This window comes from Phascolarctos cinereus, unplaced genomic scaffold, assembly GCF_003287225.1.
Source record: "Phascolarctos cinereus isolate Bilbo 61053 unplaced genomic scaffold, phaCin_HiC Scaffold_4;HRSCAF=312, whole genome shotgun sequence".
NCBI lineage: Eukaryota > Metazoa > Chordata > Mammalia > Diprotodontia > Phascolarctidae > Phascolarctos > Phascolarctos cinereus.
The window spans coordinates 710,140,199-710,158,842 of NW_027555847.1; the positions used below are offsets into that span (position 1 = coordinate 710,140,199).

Below are 18,644 nucleotides of genomic sequence, written 5' to 3' on the forward strand. Positions count from 1 at the left end.
TAACTTTTCATTTGGGTCTGCGTCTCTTGTGTTCTCCAAACTGAATAATATTTTTATTGTTAGTAAACATTTTCCACGAAGAATGTTCTTACTATTTTTGCCTTTTCACATTTATATGAACTATCTCTGTACCCTATTATGTGGTCAGTTTTTGTAAAGATTTCATGTGATTTTGAGAAATGCATGCATTCTTTCACAGTCTCATGTTATAGCACTTTTGTCCTAGTTTCTCTAGTTGTTTATTCAATTCTATATTCTCTTTTTGTTTATCTTTCCATTAGGTTTGTCCAAAATACTGAGGACATTAAAGTCTCTTGTCATTATTGTATTACTTCATGTCTTCTTGTAATTCAGCTCATTGTTCCTTTATGAATTTAAATGTTAAGTAATTTGGACCATATCAATTTAATACTGAAATTGTCTTGTTGTCTATGGTTCCTTTCAGCAAAATAAAGTTTCCTTGCTTCAGTCTCTTTTTATGATGCTAATTTTTGTTTATGCTTTGTCTGATAGCATAATTGCAACTCCTCATTTTTTGGATTCACAGGGTAAATTTTGCTCTAAGTCTCTCATTTTTATTCTATATGTGTCTTTGCTTTTTGGGTGTGTTTCTTGTGAGCAACATATTGTGAGGTTTTGTAGTCTCTATCAACTGTTTTTCATTTCATTGGATTGTTTAATACGTTTACAATTAAAGTTATGAAAGTTCTTTTATGTTTTTCTCCATTTGTCTCTAATAGTGGTCCCTTCCCCACCCCGAATTAGGTATTTTAAAAAATCCCTTTGTCTCTTTAATTATTTTTGCTTTATCTACTTGAAGGTGATCCTGTTCTCACAGGCTGTCATACTTAAGCTTCCCCTCCTTTCCACTGTGTGTTATCCCTTTTCCTACTTTTGGAGTTTTGCTTAACTTATTCATTTCCTTTTCTTTAGTCCTTTAATCTAGTTATCTAATTCTTCTCCACCTTTCCCTTTCTCAGTCAAATAAAACCCCTTTTACTCTTCCTTCTCAAGTTGTTTTGTTAGTTTTTAATTTAATTTCTAAGCCTTTTATTATTTTTCTTTTCAAAACATTACATTTTAATTTCAAATTAAGATCCATCTTCTCTCCCTTCCACTTCCCTTGTGTTCTTTTAGAGAGAAATCTCTCCATGGTCCCTCTATTGTTATTTTGTGGTGGAGACAGTTGCAATTACTTATACCACTTGCACATAATTCTTATTTGGAAGAGGTTTGAGAGAATCAAGAGATGTCTAGTCCTCCACTTAACTGGTTAATATGACTTGACTTTTCCAGAGTCACAAAGTTGGAAGAGACCTTAGCAACCATCCCATCCAATTCCCCAACAAGTGGTCATCAAGCTTTTGCCTGAGGCCATCCAATGCAGTGGAATACCTTACCTCCTGAACCATTCCATTCCATTGCTGGATAGCTCTCAGGATGTTTTTCTTCCATCCAGCCTAAATCTGCCTTGTTACCAATGTCTACTCATTGTTCCAAGTTCTACCTCTGAGACCAAGCTGAGAAAGCACTCCAGCAGATGTTTGGATAACTAAAGTCCCCCATCACTACTATATCAGACTTGATATTAGTTCCCCCAACTCCTCAGTGGTCTGTGGTATGCTCTAGAAAAAAACAACACATTTCTCCTCTGATCATTACCCGAATGCTTCCCTCCATTCTCCATTTCCCCCACCCTCACCTCCCATCCCCTTCTGCTTGGTTCTCAGAATTTGTTGTATGAGTAAGCCTTCTTAATATAACTCTCTCTCTCTCTCTCTCTCTCTCTCTCTCTCTCTCTCTCTCTCTCTCTCTCTCTCTCTCTCTCTCTCCTTTGCTTATTAAGTTCTTTTGAATGAGGTATGTCCTGCCAGAGTTCCCATGCCTGGAATAGCCTTGGTCTCATTCTACCAAGTCAAGGTAGTGCTTATGAGTTCAAATTTGCATTTTCCTGTTAGGATTTCTGGTCTATGCTGCTATTGTTTAAACTTTGTGCACTGTGCTTAAATGTTGGAGACCATGAATTTTTACTGCTGGTTTCCTTCTGTGATATTTCTTGCCTTAGTGTTTCTGGGTGTCTCAATAACTATTTGTCCCACAGTGTCATTTTTCTCTATATTATCTAGGTTGGTGCATATCCATTGATGGTTTTCTACCTCCCCAATCCAATGATCTCTGCTGGAAGCTTTCCAGCTTATCAATATCTTTCCTAAAATGGGACATCAAGAAGTTCCCACTATACTCTGGCTGTAGCTTATGTTGTTCATTCTTAGTTTTTCAAAGAGTTTTCAATAACATCATGGGGTGATGTCTTGACTTGAGCATGAATAGGATTTAAGTGAGGCATTGCTGCACAGTCATCAACCTCATTTTCTCTTCCAGAGTCATGCAAGTCGAGTGGCAGGACAAAAGTCAAGATGACTGGGATGCAATGGATGGCCTTGGTGTCTTTGGTGTCTGACCAAGCTCTAAGCCCTCCATTAGAACACGCTGTTCTCATCTGCCCATTCTGATGAGGGAAATCTTCACATGCTTGGCATATACTTCCCTCCAATTCACTAATAAGTTGGAAGCCTATTGGCTTCCTTCAACCTGGCTTAGCCCATCTACTGAAATGGTTTTAGCCAAGTGTGGCCACTGTGCATGCTACAGCTTCTTGGAGCCACAGGTGAGAGTTGGGTGACAAGTGGATACCAAAGGTAGATGAGCAGCCTTGAAAAGGACTCAGTAGTTCTCACACCAGAGGTGCTGGTCCTCCCTGAGCACCCCCATACCAGGGAGAAACAACAGGACTATCACCTCCCTAGTCATGGACACTATACCTCTCTTAATTCATTTTAAAATTATTCTAGTTTTGCATAGGGCTGGTGGGAGGAGAAATTAGAGAGAATTTTAATTGTTGGTTCTTCACTACCTAGAGGCTGATGTATGGGTCTGGAGAAATTGACCACACAGGAGTAAAAGGAGCCTCATCTCAGTTCTCCATTCCCATGTAGGTGGCTCCCAATCAATCAATCCATCAATCAATCAGCAATCATTTATTAATGTCCATTATGTGCTAGACTCTGGGGACACAGAAACAAGGAATAAAACAATCGCTACTCGCAAGGAGTTTCTATTCCAATGGGGAGACAACAAAGATGAGTATCAGTATACATAGAATAAATATGCAGGGAATAGGATAGGGACAGGACTGGGCTGGTGATTTCTTTGGCACAGGGAACACCCAGGTGGGAAAACTCTATTTACTAACGTAGGTTAGCATCAACTCTGCGACTTGTGTTTTTAAAGTGTTTCAATGACTAAATGACTTTCTCAGGATCACATAAACAGTCAGTAGGAGCAGGCTCCAATTCACCCCTTTGGGAAACACTGGAGTTTATTGAATGGCTGGAGGGGAGGAGGAGGGGGAAAGGTGACACAGACAGACCTGAGCTTTAGGAGGATCATGTTGACAGCAGAGTAGGGGTTGGGCTGGAGTGGGGAAAGACTTGAGGCAGCCAGCAGCTGTTGCAATAGTCCAGGCACCCAAGGATTCTCATACCACTTGGATCAGCAGGGGGTCATCAACCATAACCCCTCCAGTAGGATGGAGGACATCTAGGCTTTGCTACCTGCCCTGACCTCTAGGCACAGCTGATACACCCCAAAGACCCCTTGGCCTTGCCATCCACTGCTTTGATGCAACTTTAGGACTTCTGGGGCTTCCCATTAGCTTTGCAAATTGGCTTTCATTTTTTTTTTGTTATGTTTTCTGGGTGAGGCAATTGGGGTTAAGTGACTTGCCCAGGGTCACACAGCTAGTAAGTGTTATGTGTCTGAGGCCGGATTTGAACTCAGGTCTTCCTGATTCCAGGGCCAGTGCTCTATCCACTGCACCACCTTGCTGAACCTAGCTTTGCAAATTTACTCTCTGATATGTGTTGTCTCCCCCAATTAGAGTGTGAGCTCTGGGGAGGCAGGGGCTGTGGCTACTCAGTGCTTAGTATATAGTAAGCACTGAATACATGCTTATTCATTCATTTATCACGATGCTCTTCAATCTTCTCCAGGAATTTGTTATGGACTGAAGTGTGTATACACCAAGCTACATATGGCTCCATGGATCAGAGATCTCCACAGAGCCAGCTTATCTGCTACGTGGGGCTTGTAATGTCCTTCCTGCCTGCTGCCTTCTGTAGCACACAAGGAACCAGAGACACGAAGAGGAAGACTAGTCTGAAATGAGACAGGTTTCATTGATCTGTAGAGCAAACAAGAGACTGGGACCACTCAGAAGACACAGAACAGCATGTCCATCCAGGCCCTCCCTAGAAGCGTCCCTTCCTCATGTAAGATTAGGGTAGAAAAGGATGACAAAGAGCAAGAGGAAAAGCATTAAGAGACTTCCTAGAGGGCAGCCTAAAAGGGAAGGTCCAGACTTACCATCCTTGGCTCCTTTCCCTCTATTCTGGGCCAGGCCTAAGTTAGGCCATTTTGGGAATTTCAGGCTTGAGGATGAAGATGCCATAAAAAGTATTTGTCAAGTGCAAAATGCAATTAAAAACCCAATTTAAGAAGAGAGGAAAAGAATCAATTTAAAAAGATACCAGGTCAACATTGAACACTCCTCCCTCCCCCTCCTCCAGAATCATCACAGCATCTAGGCAGGTACTTCCTGGAGGGCATTGAGAACCGAGGTGTTGTTACTGAGGCCAGTTCTTGCTTAGCTGGGCTCTTTTTATACATTTGAGTGAGAAAACAATCACACAGTTTCCCCACCCCTTTAAAGAATTATCCTAGTCCAACACTCAGGGGATCCACTGTCTGGCATGTCCAACTTTGGATATGAAAGGGAGAGTGAGAGGGTGGGGCAGCAAGAGCAGGAGGAAGAGTTGGAGGAGGGGGAGGAGTCAGGGCTTGCTTTAGTGATGGGAACTTGAGGATGTTCCCATGACTGCTAAGCTCTTACCAACATCTCCTTCTTTTCCTAGTCTCCAACTTCTTTTACCTCCTGGTCAACTCTAATTCCAGGGTGTCACCATCTTCAATGCCATAGACTCTGAGACTTTTTCTCCCCCTAAGGCGTTGACCTTGGAAGCTCAGGTGCTGCCCCATGATAGGCAGCCTTTCCTGTTCTTCAATCTGCTGTTTCACCATCAGGACAGTATCTTTTTTTTCAAAGGGGTAGGTTTGGTAGGTGTCATTGGGAAATTTCACATGGATTTTGCATCTGGCAGAACTGATGTCTAGCACTTGGATTTGTATTTGGTAGAAGATACCATAGTTTGCCAGGGTGCTGTGTCCCATCAATACTTTGGGCTTTATCCTGGGTTCCTTGAAGGAGAGCCGCTGATCACTTATGGGGATATTTTTAACCCTTTCAATCTCCTTTTTCATCTCTTGGATAGGGTCATAGGGATTCACGTAGTAGTTCAACTTCCATAAACCAGGACATTTTAGAGTCACCCATATGTTTCTTGCTTCCTGAGAGAGAGAGAGAGAGAGAGAGAGAGAGAGAGAGAGAGAGAGAGAGAGAGAGAGAGAGAAGCTTTGGTTATCTGTGGGTCTCTACTGCCCTAGGTCACAAGAGCCCCCTCTCCTCCTGGGAAGTGCACTTGAGGATTCTTTGTTATCCGTTTCTGTGCCTTCAACTACACAGACCCTGTAGTTAGAGAAGAATGACTCCAGTCCCAAGAAGAGTCAATCCTGGGTATGGAGTTCAGCTCATCTAGCCCAGACCTCATTCACAGGGAGGCTTTGTTGGACCTAAGAAATTCCACAGTCATGTTAGAGGCTATGAGGAGGGCAGGAAATAGAAAGAGGTCTCTGTAGTCCCAAGGGAAGGGTCATTACCTTTATATTCCAGCTTGAGATGTACCTTCCATCTTTCATTTGAGAGCAGGCCTGGCTAAGGCAGTAAGAAGCCTCTTTGGCTACCTCATGCCACCTGCATTGATATCCTACTTTGTTGGTAGGGTCTGCTGGGTCCAAGATGACTGGCCTGTAATATCAAAGAAGATTGTCACTTTTGTTCAGGGAGGCTCCTTGTACAGTTCTATTGGAACCATTTGGCCAGGCTAGAGAATTCTTCCTCTCCTAGGATCATAGAATTTAAAATTTAAAAAAAGTTATAAGATCATAGGATGAGTCTAGAAGTCATCTAAATAGCTATGTGGCACAGAGGCTAGAATGCCAGTCCTGGAGTCAGGAAGACCTGAGTTCAAATCTAACCTTAGATACTTACTAGCTATGTGACCCTGGGCAAGTCACTTAATCTCTATTTGCTTCAATTTCCCCAACTACAAAATTGGGATAATGATAGCAGGGTTGTTGGGAAGATCGAATGAGATAATAATTGTAAAGCACTTACCACAGTGCCTGGCACATAGTAGGTGCCATATAAATGTTAACTGTTATTATTATCACCATCATTAGGTCCAACCCCTTCATTTTATAGATAAGGAAGTGGAAGCTGTTGGACAATCCTCTCAACCTCTTGGGTGAGGCATACCTATCAGTGGGAGTCCACTAACCATGGGGCAAAAACAGTAGGCCAAATTGAAAGTAAAGAGATTTATTAGCATGCTAAGGAATCTGCTCTTGATAATAGCAAACTCAGATTTCTGGGGGACAGAAAAAATTTGCTTTTAATAACCTTTCAGTCCCACTTAGACTACATAGGCAATCAGCAGCATCCTGTAGCAATCTGGCTTAGAAAAGTAAAGCATTTCCAAGGCAAGGGAGAGGCAGAGAAAGAGGGGGATCAGTCAAAGGAGAAAAAAGGAGAGTATTCAGAATGCAAGTGATAGGATATATTTCAGAATAAGAAAATGTTACATGTTGAAGGGCAAGATAAGGGGAAATGACCAAGTACTTTTACAATTGTGAAAGAAATCCTTTTAGACAAAACTGCAATCTCTTATCCAAGGGCAGCAAGTAGTTATTCCAACAGTGGATAAGACCATCCACTTTACCATATATTTGTATAAGGATTCTAATATTAGGTCACCAGGTGGTTAGGGGGATTTCTACAATGTTATTCCATCAAGATGTTGAAAAAATAGTTGTGGTTCTCATTTTCCTTCCCACAAGGCTGAGAGAGGGAAGTGACTTGCTTATCAAAAAGCATTCCATTAAGTTGAGGGGATGCCCATCCATTGGGGAATGGCTGAACCAGTTGTGGTCTATGATTGTGATGGAATACTACTGTACTACAAGAAATGACAAGCAGGAGGGTTTTAGAAAAACTTGGGAAGACTTAAATGAACTGCAGCAAAATGAAGTGAGCAGAACCAGGAGAACACAGTACATGGTAAAAGCAATATTGTAACAACGATCAACGATGAAAGACTTAGCTGTTCTCAGCAATACAAATGACCCAAGACAATTCCAAAGGACCCATGATGAAAAATGCTTTCCAACCCAAGAGAGAGAACTGATGAACTCTGAATATAGATTGGAGCATATTTTTTCACTTTCTTTATTTTTCCTGTGTTTTCTTTTGCAATATGGCTAATATGGAAATGTTTTGCAAGACTTCACATTGAAATTAATATCATATTAATTGCCTTCTAGATCATTAAGGGAGGAGCTGGAGGGAGGAAGAGAATTTGGAGCTCAAAATTAAAAAAACTGAATATTAAAAATTATTTATAATGTAATTGGGAAATATCTAATGAAATAAATATAATTTTAAAAAAGTATTTCATCTCTTGTCTCTCTGCCTTTTTATAGGCTGTCCCTATTCCTGGAATATACCTTCTCCTCACTGCAATCTCTTAGGAGCTTTACCTAACTTTGATGAGCTTGTGGAATCTAGAGTACTATAGCCACTTTTCATTATTTACCCAGTTATGTAGTTTGGACTAAGTTCAGTGCTGGAGAGGCTGGCCTCTAATGAAATGTGTCTAGCTTCCCCCTTCTCACAGTCAACTCATTAAACTCATTACCCTTGGACAACTTTACTTACAACTAGGGCAATGACTCACATCTATGATTTCCCCAAAAAGAGGGAATAAAAAGGTACTCAATAATATACAATATAGAGTTGGTAATTTGTTTCTACATTCAGAAGAAATGCTAAACATCCATGATTCACAAGAATTCATTTGACCAAAACAAACTTGAAACAGCATCCAGTAATTTGGCTTATAATTGTCATTAGAATCTTCTGGAAGGCTGATACTGTTATGAGAATGTAACATAGTCTACAGGGCTGTTCATTAGTTTTTTTATATTTCACCTCAGCTCTGTACTGTTCAAACAGCTCTTGGCATGTATCACCTGATTAAGCGGCCAGGCTTTGGCCAGTTCTCTCGTCTGTGATACTAAGTAAGTCACTTAACCTCTCAGTGGCCCAGGCAACCTCTACTACCATGTGTAGTTTCAGAGAAAGTGCTGATCTATGCTGGTAGAAGGATTTTCCTCATGGGAAGTTCTATTCACAGAAGAAATCACAGATATAGCTCAACCAAAAATGTATACACTTTTTTTTGGGGGGAGTTATTTTTATTTATGTATATGTTTCCCCTAGGAGAAGGAAAGCTCCTTGAGGGAAGGTTTATTTTGTTTTGTCTTTGTATTCTCTGTGTCTAAAGCATGCCTGGAACATCACAGGTGTTCAATAAATGCTTGTTCTATTGAGTTGATTTAACCTGCCAAAGTATAATACAACTAATGAATACCAAAGCTAGTATTTTAAGACAGAGCTTTGTGTCTTTAAATAGAATTCTTTGCACCAAGTAATGCTGCCACTGGCCACGTTGTTATTCTTCTTCAGTTATTTCAGTTGTGTCTGGCTCTTTGTGACCCCATTTGGGATTTTCTTGGCAAAAATACTGAATGTTTTGCCATGGTCTTCTCCAGCTCGTTTTACAGATGAGGAAACTGAGGCACATAGGGCTAAATGACTTGCCCAGGGTCACATAGCTAGTAAATGTCTGAGGCTGGATTTGAACTCAGGAAGATAAGTCTTCTTGACTCCAGGCCTGGTGCTTTATCCACTACACTAGCTGTTCTTGAACCCTGAATACCTTCTGCAATATCTTTGGCCAGTGTTTATCTAGCTTTTTGAAGAGTTCCATTCTTCTTTGGAGCACCATTAAGTGGGTCAATGATTATAGTGTGTTTATATTTCTTAAAGTAGATTTAAGGGGTGGTGGTACCCACTTATAAGGAATACAAGGAAATTTTGGGGTACTCTTGTGTGATGGCACCAACTGCTGCTGTCTAGAAGGGTTCTCCCATCAGGACAGGACTGGGCTGGGGGAAGAAGGTCACCCCATTTCCCACTGAAACCAGCTCAGGGAATTGCTTCCTTACACACTTAGTGGTTTGAGAACAGATTGGTTATGCTGGGGTTTGTATTTCAGAACCTGCATTCTTTCTCAACCTTTTAAGCAATCTGGTGCTATCACAATATGAGTCAGAAGATATACTGGAGTCACACCCAGGCATTCTTAAAGAGACCCACACAATTTGAAGGAGAGTAGACTGAAAGGAGTGGGGAGCTCATCAACTGAGCAGCAGCAAGGGTAGATGGCAAATCCCATCTGGCATTTAATGAGCTCATCTGGAAAGAATGGGCAACATTAGCAACAACAGCTGGAAGGGCTAACTAGAAGGAGAGCTGAGCTCCAGCAGAGAAGGGAGAGACTGAGGGAGGCCATTAGCCCCTGCAGGCATCTTGGAACAAAGAACTCACACAGGATCTTCTAGTGGTTATCACCTCTTTGAGGTTTGCAAAGAACTTGACAAACATCTCATTTTAATCTCATAGCAACCCCGAGAGGCACATTTTACAGATAAGGAAACTGAGTTGGAAGAGTTATAAAAAACCAGGGAAAGGTCAAAGCAGCTTCTGAGATGACGGGGAAAGAAATGATAGAGGAGCAGGAATACTGCCCTGCTGCATGCACTGAGGAGCCCAGTTGAGAGGAGTTTTTATTTGTTTTTTACTTCTTCCAACTTCCTTCAATTGCACTTGAATGGGAGTTAAGGAAGTTCCCTTCCAGATTCAGACACAAGCACTACAATAGACTTAAATTCTCTTATCTAAGAGTTTCCCATACTCTGATTTTGCCCCAAATACAAAAAACCCCCAGGGGTTAGCTGGAAAATTAACTCCTCAGAACCTTAATTTCCTCATCTGTAAAACTGCAATAAATAATCATAACACTTGACAGAGTTGTTGTGTGACTCAAAGAGCTAACATTTTTATATAACACCTACTATGTGCCAGGCACTGTGCTAAACACTTTATAAATATTATCTTATTTGATTCTCACAACAACCCTGGGAGATAGGTGCTATCATTAGCCCCATTTTACAGTTTAGGAAACTGAGGCAGACAAAAGCTGAGTGACTTGCCCAAGGTCACACAGCCAGTAAGTGCCTGAGGCTGGATTTGAACTCGGGTGTTCTTGACTCCAGGCCCAGAGCTCTATCTGGTGCATCACCCAGTATGTAAAGTGCTTTTTAAATCATAAAGTACTACGTAATTGCCAGCTCTTGCTATCTGACAGTTATCCTTAGTCTCCAGGGCCCTTCACCCATAGAAAGCAGAGGCAAAGAGAGGAGAGTTACTTACCCTTTTTTCTTCTCGGTTGGTGGTATTTGCTTCAGCTGTCTTTTCACAAAGCGTCCGACTACCTGATTCTTGAAATTGTAATAGTCGGTCCAGTAGATACAGATATTTTTGTAATCCCTCAGCAACTTCATCACAGTCACAAATCCTTCAGCTAGACTGAAGTCCTCTGCTTTTTCGGTTCCTGTCTCCCAGGCATAGATAGTCAGCAGCTCCAGGGCATATTTGGGGGGGTAATGCTTTCCTGGGTATTTGTTTTTCACATACTATTAAAAGAGATAGAGAAATTTTGAGATCGAAGAGCTTTGGGACTGCAGACTGAGAAATACTGCTTGGTAAAGTCCAAGGTCTTCTCCATCCTGCTTTTCTCTATATGTTTCTCACCCACTTGAATTCTCCAAGATAACCATGCTCTTAAGTGCATTTTAGAGACCTAGCCAGTCCCTAGAATTTCAAGGGTCCTAAGAATTTCAATTACAACCTCTTCCAAGACCTCCAGGTATTGATAAGAAATCTGAGTCTCACTTTCACTATGGCCTACCTTTATCTATACTCTACCTTAGCTGAAAAGGGAGAAGGTGGGAAAAGAACAAGCCTTTAGTAGGCGCTCACTGTTCCAGGCACCGTGTTAAGCATTTTACAAGTATCTCATTTAATGATGACGTTGCTCTCAGATTAAGGTATAGCAACAATGGTTTAGTGTCTAAAGATTCTTTAGGTCATATAAGCACCATGTGGTAAGGTCTTCATCCTTCTCTTGGGTCATCAGAGGGGGGCAGCATTTAGGCTGGGAGACAGTTGCTGAGATCAAAGACAGTCCTGTAGAAATGGCCTAGGGGAAACAATTCACACCTTTTCTGGGTTTTAAAGAATATTGTGAAGTCAATCTCTTGTAAGCAATAAATACATTTTAGTTACCACTTGATTCTAACTTACCTTTCTCATAGATTGATTAACCCCTTTTTTGTGCTTAAACTGGCATTCTTCCTCTTCCTTACACACCACTCTATTTCCCATCTCTGTACTTTTGTACAGAATGTTTCCCGTGCCTGGAATGGTCTCCCATCTCATTCATGACTCTTTGAATCCCCAGTTTGCTTCATAAACTCAGCACAAACATCCACCTCCTACATGAAGCCTTTCCATTTCTCCTTGGCCCTTTTATTTAATTCAAGGACATCGCCACCCTCCTAATTATCTAGGTTTGCGACTTCAGCACTATCCTCAACTATTCACTCTCACTCGACCCACATATCTAATCACATCTCGTGGTTTCTATCTGGAGTACCTCTCACCTATATCCCATCCTCTCCACTCATATAGTCACCATCCTAAACCAGGACCCCATCACCTCACATCTGGATTATTGAAGTAGACTGTTGCTTGGTCTCCCTGCCTCAAGCCTCCTCCTCAACTCTAAAGCATCCTCCACCCAACTGCCAAGGTGATTCCCCTCCCCCCATAAAACACAAAGCTGACAATGTTATTCTTTTACTCAATAAGCTTCAAGGGGCTCCTTATTGCTTCTAGGATGAAATACAAACTCCTTTATGTGGCATTTATAGACCTAGCCTTTCACAACTGACCTCTTCTCTACATTAACAGACTTTTTACTCCATATCATGAGTGCCATGATCCAGCCAACCTGACATTCCTGCTGCCCTCGAACACAATACTCCATTTGCTGTCTCTCTACTGGCTGTCCCCTATGCCTGGTACATGCTTCTTCCTCACCTCTGCCTTTTAGGATCTTTTCAAAATTTGGAGCTCCACTGCCACCACCTGCAAGAGACTTTTTTCTCTCTCCTTCCGGCTCCTAGAGCCTTTCTCTCTAAAGCTACCTTGTATCAATTCTGTACTTATCTTGGATAGACCTATCCATCTACACGCATATCATCTCCTCAAAATTGTCCTTTCAGATTTATAAAGCCTTTTACACAGATCTGATCCTCACAACAACTCTAGGAAATTGCCAGATGTTAGAGTTATCTTCATTTTACAAATAGGGAAATTGGGGCCAGGAAGTTACGTGACTTATCCAGGGCCACAGAGCTAGGAAATGTGTGAGGCAAGATTTGGAGTCAAGTCTGCCTGACTCTAGGTCTGGTACTTTATTATGGCACCTAGCTTTCTCTTTGAAGCCAAGGATTCTTTCACTTTGTATCTTCAGTGTGGACACAGTTCTTGGTACATCGTAGACACTCCTGGGTCCCTTTGGGAGCCCAATGAAACCTATGCAATTTTTTAGTGCATAAAATAAAATGTATAGAGTTATAAAGGAAACTAGTTGTATTGAAATATGATTTTAAAATTATTTTTTTGTATCCAAGCTCATAGACCCCCACAAATCTATCCATAGATACCCAGATTAAGAACCCCTGCCTATTTACTTTGTTTTTTACTTAGTAGCAAACATACTTTGTTTATTTTGGGCACACATTTGCAGATGTACTTTTATCTCCCCGGATAGAATGCCAGCTTCTTGAGGTCATGGACGATTTCATTTTTTAATCATTATCTCTCCAGCACCCAGGACAGCACCTACCAAGTTTTTGTTGATTGATTCAGCAATGTGACCTAGCAGTTTTAATACCTGTGTGGACATCTCACAAGACAATAAGATTTAGGGTTGGAAGGGACCTTGGAGATTATCTACTCCAATCCTGTCCTTTTAGAAATGAGGGACCAGCAATCTAGAGAAATGAAGTGATTTGCCAATGTCTCCCAGGTCACCAATAAGAGACCTAGAATTTAAACCTGGGGGAAACCACCCGAAGCTCTTGCCAGAGGAGTGTTGTAAGGCTTTGAAAGGCATCTTTACAGTCACATCCTTCTCTTTGTCACAAACATTCTGCCCTTTTCCTTGGCCACACTCGTCTTTCTATGCTGTCTCTCCCCTTACCCTCTGGAGCCACGGTGAAGCCTCTGGATGCCCTGCCCACCTTACCTCTCGGTACCAGTGCTTGACTAGCTGAAGAAGGCTCTTCAGCTTGGCTGGACGATGTTTCACAAAGCTTCTTTGCAGTTCACTGAAGGATGGGGTGAACTCTCCAGGCCCCCCTCTGTTCTTAATTAATTTTTCATAAACCTTTTGCTGTACAGTAAGTCTTGAATCCAGATCTGAGTAATTCTCTTCCCTTGAGGGTGGATTTTCTTCCCCTGATAGGTGAGAGAGACATTGTCTGGATATAACTATCATCATACAGCAAAATCTGGCTATATCACTCCTCTGAATGCTCAGTTGCTCCTTACTGTCTTTAGGATAAAATGCCTCAACATGACATTGATAGCCCTTCACAACCTGGCTCCAATCTATCTTGTAAGCCTTATTAGTCTTATTTCCTATTCATTTAATATATTATTATTATTACTAATTTATTTTAAAGTAATTTTTATTGATGTGTTCTGTTTCTTGTATCGCCATGACATCCCATGTATCTTCTTCCTCCCTTTCCTTGGAGCCATTCCATACGAAAAATAGTGTAGGTAGAGAGAGAGAAAAAAAATCAGAGCAACTGATTGATGTATTGATAAAGTCCAAAAATATGTGCAATGTGTAATGTGTAACACCTGTGGATCTCCCACCTCCCCCAAAGGGTGGGTTAGGGGTATTTTCTTATATCTCTTCATTCACATTATTCACTATCACATAAGACATGTTCTAGCTAAATTGACCATCTTAATTGTTCCTCACGCTCAACAATCCATCTCCTATCTCTGCTTTTGCACCAAGCTGTCCCCCATCCCTTCTCACCTCTACCTCTTAGAGGTCTCCTTTCAAGCTCAACTCACTTTGCGGTTTCCATGGAAAGCTTTTCCTAATCTCTCTAGTGGTCAATTAGTCAAAAATATTTATTGAGACCCTACCAGGTGGCAGGCACTGGTGCTGAACATGCAGTTGCTAACTGCTCTCTCCCTCCTCCTCAATTGTCCCTTATATGCCTATCTGTTTGGATGTTGCATCCTCAAAAGGAAAACATAAGCTCGTCAGGGGCAGGGACATTTTTTCCCCATTTTGTCTTTGTGTCTATCCTTGGCACCAAGCCTATAGTAGTTCCATAATACTTGTTTATTGGATTGGATTGGATCTTACAGCTCACATACACTTATTTTACTGTGGTTCTACCCACCAGATATACCTCAGGCTCCTTCTTCCTGGAAAATAGGAACCCTCAGCACTGTCAGAGCAAGGACACAAAAAGACCAAGAAAGAGAAGATGTAGATGGACTTAGAAAAGAAGTTTCAATGGATGACTCTTTCTCCACCTTTGTTTACCAAATCATCTTCCATATGTTTCCCAGAAGGAACTGCATCTCAGAGAATTACCCTAACACAGGAGTTCTTAAACTTTTTTTTTTTTTTTTGCATGTCATGGATCCCTTTGGCAGTCTGGGGAAGCATATGGATCCCTTCTTGGAATATAGGAGTTTTTTTTCTTTCTTTTTTAAAGATTCACTAATTTATTTATTTTTAGTTTTCAACATCAGAATAGAGCTTTTAAATGCAAAGAATAAAATACATAGGATTACCATGTTGAGCTCTGAATTCCATAAGCTCCAGAGGCTTCCCATTACTTCCAAGGCAAAATTTAAAGCCCTCTGGCTTTTAAAGTCCTATAGAACCTGGCCCCTTTACATCTTACTTTCCTCCATGAACCCTTTGATCCTGTAGTCTCCTGGCTATTCCTCGCCCAAGATGCTCCATCTCCCAACTCTGGCAATTTTCATTGGCTGTCCCCATGCCCAGAACTCTCTGTCTTCTTGGTTTCCCTGGCTTCCTTTAAATATTAGCTGAAATCTTAGCTTCAGAAAGAAGGCTTTCTCAGTTCCTTTTAACGCTAATGCCTTCCTTCTGATATCACTTTCAGTTTATCCTAGCTATATCTTATTTGTACACACTTGTTTGTATATTGTCACTCCCATTAGAATGTGAGCTCCTTGAGAGCAGGGACTGGGCTTTTCTTTTCTTTGTATTTCCAGGGTTTAGCTTAGTGCTGGGCACATGGTACCTAAAATATTTGTTGACTTAATTTGTCTTATATTGAAATAAAGATGTTATTTTGTGTGGAAGGCAATCCACCTCTCTCCACCCCCTATGAAAACTGTCCAACCCCTTTGTGGACCTCAGGTTAAGAACCAGTGTCCCAGACAGACTGCCCTCTCATGGAGGCATTAGTCTGTTCTTACCTAGGGCATCAAAGACGGGTAGCACATCCACATGGATCGGTTTCTTCCTCTTCTTTGAATGGACATCGAAGTTCAAGGATCGTGGGGGCACAGACCTGTTTGAGGACTTTTGTTCTGAGATGTTGATAATGGCATAGGCTATGCTTTCTTGGCACTTCTCAAGTTTCTCCCTCATGAATTCAATGACGGGACCTCGGAGTTTGTGGTGGTCTTCATAGCTGGAGAAGCAACTCAGGAAAAGAAGCATGTCCACATCAGAAGTATGTTTTAGTTCTACACCCTTGGAAAAGGAGCCTCCCTGCCAAAGACAAACCAGGTTCATTATCATCCAGGGTGGGAGTGATATGGAGTTGCCTTTATTACCAAAGTGAAACTCTTTAGGACCTCTAAGTTAGAGCATTTATGAATCATTGCATCCTAGATTCAGAGCTCAAAGGAATGTTGCATGTCATTGAGTCCAACACCATCATTTTACAAACAGAGAAACTGAGTCCCAGAGAGTAGATATAGCTTGCTCAAGGTCACACAGGTAGTAAATGGCAGAGCCAGGATTTGAGCCCTTATTCTCCGACTCCAACTCTGTCACTTTTTAAAAAAAATTTAATTTTAGGCAGTTGGGGTTAAGTGACTTGCCCAGGGTCACACAGCTGGTAAGTGTCAAGTTTTTGGCCTGAGGCTGGATTTGGATTCAGGTCCTATTGACTTCAGGGCTGGTGCTCTCTCCACTGTGCCACTTAGCTGCCCCCACTTTTTCCACTGCATCATAGACTCAGAAAGGCCTCTTGGTCTCTATTATGGAAAGTATCTATTGGACCATCTCTGTCCTCATGGTTCCAGAGGAGAAGAGAGAAAAGAACAGGCATTTATTAAGTGCCTACTGTGTGTCAGACACTGTGCTGAGAACTTTACAAACATCATCTCATTTGACCCTCACAACAATCTTGGGAGGTAGGTACTATTATTGTCTCCATTTTATAGTTGAGGAAGCTGAGGCAGACAGAGGTAAAGTGACTTGCCCAGGGTCACACATCTAGTAAATGTCTGAGGTTGTATTTGAACTCAGGTCTTCCTGACTCCAGGCACAGTGCCCTATCCACTGTAATACCTATTCCAGAGATTAAAAAAAAAAACAAAACTAAAGACAGCCAGACCCTAAAGTCTGCCTACCCCTTGAGCTCCTGCAATTAGGCCAAGTCAGAAATTTCTAGACTTTCTGTTTTGGGAGGCTTTGACCTTTGGCAGTCGAGGAGGGAGGAAGATGGGAGTGAGAAGGGACTGGAGGTTTATCCAAGAAATTGAGTTTTGGGGGCAGCTAGGTGATGCAGCGGATAGAGCACCAGCCCTGGAATCAGGAGGACCTGAGTTCAAATTTGGCCTCAGACATTTGAGACTTACTAGCTGTGTGACCCTGGGCAAGTCACTTCACCCTGATTGCCTCACCAAAAATGAAAAACAAAACAAACAAAAAAGAAATTGATGTTTGAGTTTTTCTTCACCGAGCACTCTTAAAGTGAGTTCTGGTGAGGACAAAAGGTGAGTTGTCTGAAAAGACTATTGGTAATGCAAAGGAAACCTGTTAATTAACTTAAATTTTTAAAAGTCATGAAGAAAAGATGGAATGAAATATAGGCAATGGAAGAGAAGTACAAAAGCAGAGCACAGTCCTTAGAGAACTGTGTGGAAGAGAGTCCAGGAAAAGTTGAAAGCCGAGGATATGAGATGCAGAGGAAGGATTTTTATCAAAGAGAGAGAGGAGTTGGCACCAGAGGAGAGAGTGCAAAACTTTAGCTTGTCCTGTAACTATTCAGAAAGTCTGCTCAAACTTTTCAGAGGGTGTTTATATCTTCCCACAGAGGAAACTGGGTTGCTGGGTCAAGGGAGAGACTAGATCAAGGGGCCTGGCCTTCATTTATGAAGCATCTCTGTGCCACTTGATTCAGAGGAATCAGAAGGTGGACCCAGGCTAGTACCCGGAGAGAGCTCACCTTTTCACCTAGAGCCAGGAACTGCGAATAGAGGAGAAAGGAAATATGGATAGAGTTGGTCATAGTGGACATGCCCTACTGGGGAAATTAATGGCTGGCCTAAGGGTTGAGGGTAACATCTACCTGTGAAGTAAGGAGATGTTGATCCCAAGTCCTCATGTCCTTTTTCTCTCTCCTCCCACCTTAGGTGAACCTCAAACACTTTTCTTCTTCCTGCTTAACTACTCGGCCATCACTGATTCTCATGCTCTTTGAAAAGTCTAAGTGACTTAGAATCATAGATCTGAAACTGGAAGAGCCCTCAGAGACCATCTAATCAAACCCCATAATTTTATAGAGCAAGAAACAGAGGCCTATGAGACTAACTGACCTGTTCAAAAGCACACAGGTAAGTAAGCATCAGAGGTGAGATTTGAACCCAGAACCTCTGACCTCAGAGCCAGTGTTCTTTCTGTCATGGTATCACCTTTCCTCTTATTCCTAGGGTTTCCCTATTCTGAAGAATGGAACTGGTTCTTACCTTCACCACCTTCATCACCTTGACCGGTTTGTCTCTTATAATGTAGTCCTGAAAGCATTGCTCTTGAAAGAATCCTGCAATCCTCTCAAAGACATCTTTGACCTCGTCCTTCCACTCTTTATCTGGCTGAAGTGCATGAGCTACAAAGGCATCTAGCTTCTCAGCAGGGGTGTCATACAGATCTGTGAACGTCTCCATCCCTGCCAGGCTGAGTGAGAAACTCCAGAATACTCACACAGACCTCTCCCTGCCTAAGCTCACTTTTATCAGGCAGCTTGGCCTTTCCCTTCCTCTTTCCTGTCAGATGATTGGTTAGAATGAGTACTTTCAGTTTCCTTCTCAGTTTCCAGTCTGCTGGGAACCTGAAACTGTTCTGGCTTTCCTT

General features: G+C 41.8%; 1 protein-coding gene across 1 annotated transcript; it reads right to left on the reverse strand.

The window, feature by feature from the left end:
• Window positions 1-3,023: 3,023 nt before the first annotated feature.
• LOC110222801 (2'-5'-oligoadenylate synthase-like protein 2) lies at window positions 3,024-18,543 on the reverse strand. Its single transcript, XM_021007983.2, has 6 exons — window positions 18,260-18,543; window positions 15,755-16,052; window positions 13,515-13,726; window positions 10,571-10,833; window positions 5,836-5,983; window positions 3,024-5,466 (listed from the first exon to the last, which is right to left on the reverse strand). The coding sequence occupies exons 1-6, from the start codon at window positions 18,455-18,457 to the stop codon at window positions 4,987-4,989; spliced, it is 1,599 nt and encodes a 532-aa protein (XP_020863642.1). The 5' UTR covers window positions 18,458-18,543; the 3' UTR covers window positions 3,024-4,986.
• Between the last annotated feature and the right edge of the window lie 101 nt (window positions 18,544-18,644).